Source organism: Aegilops tauschii, chromosome 2 (assembly GCF_002575655.3).
Source record: "Aegilops tauschii subsp. strangulata cultivar AL8/78 chromosome 2, Aet v6.0, whole genome shotgun sequence".
NCBI classification, from domain to species: domain Eukaryota; kingdom Viridiplantae; phylum Streptophyta; class Magnoliopsida; order Poales; family Poaceae; genus Aegilops; species Aegilops tauschii.
The window spans coordinates 381,297,730-381,304,215 of NC_053036.3; the positions used below are offsets into that span (position 1 = coordinate 381,297,730).

Below are 6,486 nucleotides of genomic sequence, written 5' to 3' on the forward strand. Positions count from 1 at the left end.
TTCTTAATAAAGTTTCCTCTTGATGTGTTCTTGGACTATCTTGGAATGCTCTTTTCATTATGATTGTGAGCCCAATATTTTTTATATATTCCAAAACAATTCTCCGTAAAGTTTCAAGACATTTGGAGTTGTGCAAAATAGGTATATCAGATTTGGTCATTTCCGGTTCAGAATTCCAGCTCCCGACATTCTCCTTCTTTGTGTAAACCTTGTAAAATAAGAGAGAAAAGGCATAAGTATTGTACCATAATGTGAAATAACAATCCATAATGCAATAAATATCAACATAAAAGCATGATGCAAAGTGGACGTATCAGTGGCTTCTTTACGCCTCCCATTAGGCTACCCTCATCTCCGATTTGCTCCCGTCCATATATATGCTTGATTTAGTCCATGTCTAGCCCAATTTCCCGTGGAAACAAAGTAAAAAGAGAATTTTGGAATTTTTTGCATTCATTAGCCATTAGTATGAATATCAGAGCAGATATCTCGGTTTTTATGAAATAAACCGGTTTAAACCCGGGTATGATGAGTGTAAAAATAACACTCATCACATACCAAGTTGCTTGATGTGTATACATTGCAAATTAACCGAATCAGTGAGTATACCTTGAAGTACCCTCTACCAAAAGACTTGGATATTTTGAACCACATGAAGTTTCCACAAAGTAGTCCACAACTGTTTATTTGTTGATTAAGCTTTCATAATCATCTCTTCCTATAGATAAATATGCTCGTTACGAGTCACTAAAGAGCGATACACATATTTGATAGACTATACGTTCGACTTCTTCAAAGCCCAAGCCAAAGAATCTTCACTGCCGACAGGGTTTAAAGGTATGTTCAGAATCTCCTCCACATTCGGCCGAAAGAAGTTTCCACGAACAACATCCACATTTCAGTTTCCTATGTAGTTGTCAATAAGATTTGATACCTTGTCCAACGGGGTAGTGCCAGTTCGCCCCATTAGTTTCAGTGAAGAAGTGTACGATATTTGGCTATTCGTCCACGTAGAGATGGTTGTGGAGGAGATCACAAAAAATACTTATAAAGTTACGTAGAAAATAAAGAAGTTACAAAATAAAACACATTCAGAGCCTCCCGCCTGCAACAATGTCCTTCAAGGTCGTCCAAGATCGAGCTGGGGTTGCTGCATGGAGGAAATCAGTGTGGGAGAATATTTTTCTTTCAACACCCGCACACACAAGGACTCTGGCCGATAAAAAGATGCTAGCCATGCTTTCCGAGCATCACAAGATTGAGTGCAAATCTCGGATACCCATGTCACCTTTAACTTTTGGTGTCACAAGCTTATCCATGAAGTCCCAATGGAGGGAACACTTGTAAAGAGAGCTTCCCCACTAGTATTAGTCATGCATGACATAACATTCTTGCACACCTTCTTCATGAGTTTGAAACATGTGAGCTTGAGTACACAGTAAAACTGAAAGATTTTTTTACAAATAATTCTGATTTTTAGCAAAAAATGAAAAATGTTTTCATTGCTTGTAATGCTTCATTACTAAATGGCATTAGTGGAGGACATGGCAAAAAAAAAGAAATTGATGCTCCAAAATGCTTTACCACATTTGGAGCATCAATTTTGTTTTTTGCCACATTTTCACGAATGTCATCCGATGTTGAAATTTTGCTAGGAAGCAAAATATTTTGTCAATGTTGGCTAAAAAATGAATTTTTATTTATTTATTTATTTTAGTGTTCACCCATCGAGCTCACATGAGCTCGAGGTCAGTTTAAGTGCGTCCGGAAGGAAGGGCCATACCGTGCGAAAAGAGTCCAGTGACTGTGCAGCGAGAAAAAATGGCGTAGCGTGAGCCTATGACACGACCTCGCGTTATTTCTCCACGTCCTGACACCCTCACTCTTCCGAGGACCCTCTAGCGGCGCGAGGACCCTCGTCCCACCGTCTGATTTGGCGGCCAGGGCACGCTAACGTGCCGCGATGCGCCGCGCCGCGACGCGTAACGGCCCCGTTCCCTTGCCGCGATCTTTTCGTACACCGGCTCCGCAAGAATATTCGGCATCAAACTCGAGATGATCGTCGTTGCATCAAGCGAAGGCGAGGCGAAGGCAACGTTCGGGTTACGTGTAGATCGTTTTTCTCTCCTCCCTGATGGCTGGAACCCTAGCCGCCGCCAGGAGAGCCCACCTTTCAGCGCCGTTCTCCGACGGCTCCCCTCCGCCGGCGACCTCGGTCGTCGGTGGTGGTGGTGGGGGGGGATCCAGTTTTTACTCCCTTGTAGTCTAGGTTTTTAGACTGTTCATCGTCTTGGCTTCGGCGGTGACGATGACGGCGCTGGATAAAGATTCTTCCGATCCTTCCCTGTGGAGGCCATCGTCCTATGGTTGGGGATGGATTTGGAAACCAGTCTGTTCAAGTAAGGATGACGTGGCGGCGACATCCTCGTGGTGGACCTGTATCCTCGGGCTCCACCTTTGCGACGACGTTTGTTCCAGCGTCGACGTGGAGCTTGGGAGGTAGTTCAGGAGTGGATGAAGAATGTGGTCTACATCGACGACATCTGGAAGACGGAACATATGCTGGGTTCGTGGTTCGTGGATGATAGGTATGGTTTCCTCCTTCGGCGTCTTAGTCGTGGTGGGGTGCGAGATCTGGAGTTCGATGACATGTCCGGGGTGTTGCCCCGACCTGATTCGTTCAAAGACAATGGCTTCACTTTTGATGAGCCACCTTGAAGGTACGCAAAGCTGCATATCAGTGATGGAGTCGCGTTGAGCTCGGGTAAGGAGGTGATCCGTCATTCTTTTTTTCGGTGGCTGCTATGGTGGTGCCAGAGGCAGGTGACGGGCATTGATGTCAAGCTCGGAAACGTTATGCTATCTTTTCAGTTTTGTCATGTCCTTACATGATTTATACTTTATTTCTATGATATGAATGAGACACATATTACCATAAAAAAAGAACTTAGAGATGATCTCTTATTGGGGCGAAAGCTACATACACGGGCTTTTCACGCCGGGCCGTGGCCTAGAATGGATCTAAGAAGCTTCCAGAATTCCCGGCCCAGCCTCACGCGGCAGCGAGGAGAGCCACTGGCGGAGTGGCACGTCCTCTGCTTAAACGGCCTCTTCATATTCGGGAACCCTATCTATCTGGAGGCTACCTAATCCCCTCCCCGGCACTCCCCGCCTGACAGCCGCGGCCATGGCGTGCGCCTTCTCCGCCTCCACCGTGTCCACGGCCGCCGCGCTCGTCGCGTCCCCGAAGCCAGCCGGGGTGCCGCAGTGCCTGTCGTTTCCCCGCGCCGCCGCCAGGCCCTCCCGCCTCGCCGCCGCCGGCTCGAGGACGGCCAGGGCCCGCAGCTTCGTCGCCCGCGCCGCAGCCGAGGTTTGTTGCGCCTTGATTCGGTATCTGTTTTCGCCATGGTACGTGCCGCGAGTAGAATTTTCATGCGTGTATGCGTCTCTGTGTCCGCAGTACGACCTGCCGCTGGTGGGGAACAAGGCGCCGGACTTCGCGGCAGAGGCCGTGTTCGACCAGGAGTTCATCAACGTACGACCGTAACCAACTGCATTGCGCATGCGCGTTTGTTTACCCAATTTGCTTACACGAGGAAAACTGTGCTCTGCCCGGTTGATAATTCAGATTTTGGTGCACGGTTCATTAACGCTGCAGCTGTATGTTTGGTCGGGGATGTGATGTTTTTAATGGTGTCCTTTTGGTGTAACTACATACAGGTCAAGCTATCTGATTACATTGGGAAGAAGTATGTGATTCTTTTCTTCTACCCTCTGGACTTCACCTTCGTCTGCCCAACTGGTGCGTTAACCATCTTGTGCTCTGTGACGGAAACTATCCATTTCTAAAACGCATACATGCAAAATTTGCAGAGATTACGGCTTTCAGCGACAGACATGAGGAGTTCGAGAAGATAAACACTGAAATTCTTGGTGTTTCAGTTGATAGTGTGGTATGTTACTTTCCATCCATCTGGACACATAGCTGCTCTTTTGAAACTATTCGTCTAGCTCTGACATGCATTAAGTGCCTTATCTAGAAATTAATAGTGAAGTATTCATCCTTTTGTGTCAATGAATACCGACATCGCCTAACTGGTACCATATTGGTCGGGTGCTGAGTAGGGATAAATAGGCGAATTTTCCAGTTAATCGGCCAATAAATCAGTTAATCAGCTATTCGGTGACCCACACTATCAACTGAAACACCAAGTTTGGATTGTGTCAATGAATGCATGTTCTTTCTTCATGTGAAAATTGAATCTGGGCACGTTTGGAGCATAAGAGTTAACATTGCAGTCTCACAATGTTGGAGCTTTGTTATATCATTTGGATGCAGGGATGCAACATAAATTATGCCTTATGCGAATACGATAATAAGTAATGATCCGTATTAATCTGATAAATGGATCTATATTTTTTATTCCACGTGCTAAATATGCTCACTAACTCCATTGAGGATGAATGTAGGTCTATTGAGGATGAACATAATAGTTAACATTGCAGTGGCACAACGCTGGAGTTTTGTTATATCTTTTGGATGAACATATGCAATGTAAATTATGCCTTGTGTGAATAGGAGAGTAAAGAATGATCTGTATTAATCAGATAAATGGATCTAGATTTTTGCATTCCATGTGCTAAATATGCTCACTAACTCCATTGAGGATGAACGTAAGAGTTAACATTGCAGTGGTACAATGATGGAGCTTTTCTTTTGGATGAATATATGCGATGTAAATTATGCCTTGTGCGAGTAGGAGAGTAATGAATGATCTGTATTAATCAGATAAATGGATCTAGTTTTTTGTATTCCACGTGTTAGATATGCCCACTAACTCCATTGAGGACGATTTAGGGCTAACACATTTTTTTTCTTGTATCCCTTCTGCTTATAAAGTGCACCGTTGTAACCTATACCCAGAAAACTAGTGGCTGGTGCGCAAACAGTATTGCTACCCTGTCCTTTTTGTTTTGATCTGGTTTTGCATCAAGCATCTCATTTTATAACCTTATAGTCATTAGTCTCTTTAATTATTCTATGAAGTGATAAGTAACTGTGACATATATTAATCGATTTCACCTACTAACTTCACACTTGAAATGCTTTCTGCTTGCAGTTTTCCCATCTTGCATGGGTGCAGACAGAGAGGAAATCTGGTGGACTTGGTGATCTTAAGTATCCACTGGTTTCTGATGTCACCAAATCAATCTCAAAGTCTTTTGGTGTATTGATCCCTGATCAGGTGTTACTGATGTTTGTTTTTGACCACCTGCTAGTTTCATATGAACTGCTCATTTCTCCTGGATATTTTGCTTTTATTATGCCTTTCCTTGTTTGTTGTGAAGTTTTATAAGGTTCTTGAATGTTATTTTTTACCAGGGAATTGCTCTGAGAGGATTATTCATCATTGACAAGGAGGGTGTGATTCAGCATTCCACTATTAACAACCTTGGTATTGGCCGCAGTGTGGATGAGACCTTGAGAACCCTTCAGGTAGAATAACAAGAGAAAAAAGAACATCTTAAATAAAGTGCATTTTCATGACATTTCTTTAATTTTGATATAGTACCTGACAGAGTAAGGATGCATGCCAATTTCTGCTTTTTAATTGTTATTTAATACTCCCTCAGTCCCAAAAACAAGTGATGTGGTTTTAGTTCAGTAGTATCGATCTAGTGGTTTTGGTTCAGTAGTACCTGTTAGCTATTAATGCAAACTGTAATACTACCTCCGTCCGGAAATACTTGTCGTAGAAATGGATACAAATGGATGTATCTAGAACTAAAATACATCTAGATACATCCATTCCTCGGACAAGTATTTCCGGACGGAGGGAGTATTTGATAGAAAAGGCGATACAAGTTTGTATAACCTGATCAACATTTTTCTTCATTGACAGGCTCTGCAATACGTCCAAGAAAACCCAGACGAGGTCTGCCCGGCAGGATGGAAACCTGGGGAAAAGTCGATGAAGCCTGATCCTAAGGGCAGCAAGGAGTACTTCGCTGCCATCTAGATGCGTCCTTTGCACTCGCTGTCGAGTTTTGTCATGGCCGTTTCTCGGTTACATGTGTTTTTGTGACCCGAGTTGTAGTTATCATGCGTACAATTGACTCTGTAATTTCTACAATAAGGGTTTGTCTGTGTGTGGATCTTCCCTGCTCCAATTTGGAAAGAACAATACAAGATTGGAAATAAAATCTTATCTTATGCCAGCCAATGGCTTTATTTGGAATTGATCATTGTCTGTTACAAATTTTGATGCTGTGAAGCTAATTAAAGTAGTAAAATTGAAATGTTAATGCTACTACCTCCGATCCATAAAGAGTGTAACCCCAGTTCAAAACTAGTTCAAAATTGCGACACTTATTTTGGATCGGAGGGAGTAGGTTTTTTTTCTTGAGAATTTTTTTTGTGCTCTTAGTGGCGGACATGCTCATCTCTTTCTGTCAGCTCCTGAGCCCGGCCCAGCAAGCCTGATG

The 6,486-nt window shown here is 43.6% G+C and overlaps 1 protein-coding gene across 1 annotated transcript; it reads left to right on the forward strand.

Annotated features, from left to right (window-relative positions):
* The first annotated feature begins 3,059 nt into the window (after positions 1-3,059).
* Positions 3,060-6,239, forward strand: LOC109753169 (2-Cys peroxiredoxin BAS1, chloroplastic). The gene is made up of 7 exons (XM_020312092.4): positions 3,060-3,370; positions 3,461-3,535; positions 3,721-3,802; positions 3,874-3,953; positions 5,121-5,246; positions 5,384-5,497; positions 5,904-6,239. Exons 1-7 carry the CDS (start codon positions 3,188-3,190, stop codon positions 6,018-6,020), a joined length of 777 nt encoding a protein of 258 aa, XP_020167681.1. The 5' UTR covers positions 3,060-3,187; the 3' UTR covers positions 6,021-6,239.
* The last annotated feature ends 247 nt before the right edge of the window (positions 6,240-6,486 follow it).

What these genes read in the sequence shown, in the direction of transcription:
- LOC109753169 (XM_020312092.4), top strand. Translation starts at nt 3,188, where the DNA reads ATGGCGTGCGCCTTCTCCGCCTCCACCGTGTCCACGGCCGCCGCGCTC. An exon ending in TCGACCAGGAGTTCATCAAC is followed by an intron (nt 3,536 to 3,720) that starts GTACGACCGTAA and finishes AACTACATACAG; the next exon opens with GTCAAGCTATCTGATTACAT. An exon ending in CACCTTCGTCTGCCCAACTG is followed by an intron (nt 3,803 to 3,873) that starts GTGCGTTAACCA and finishes CAAAATTTGCAG; the next exon opens with AGATTACGGCTTTCAGCGAC.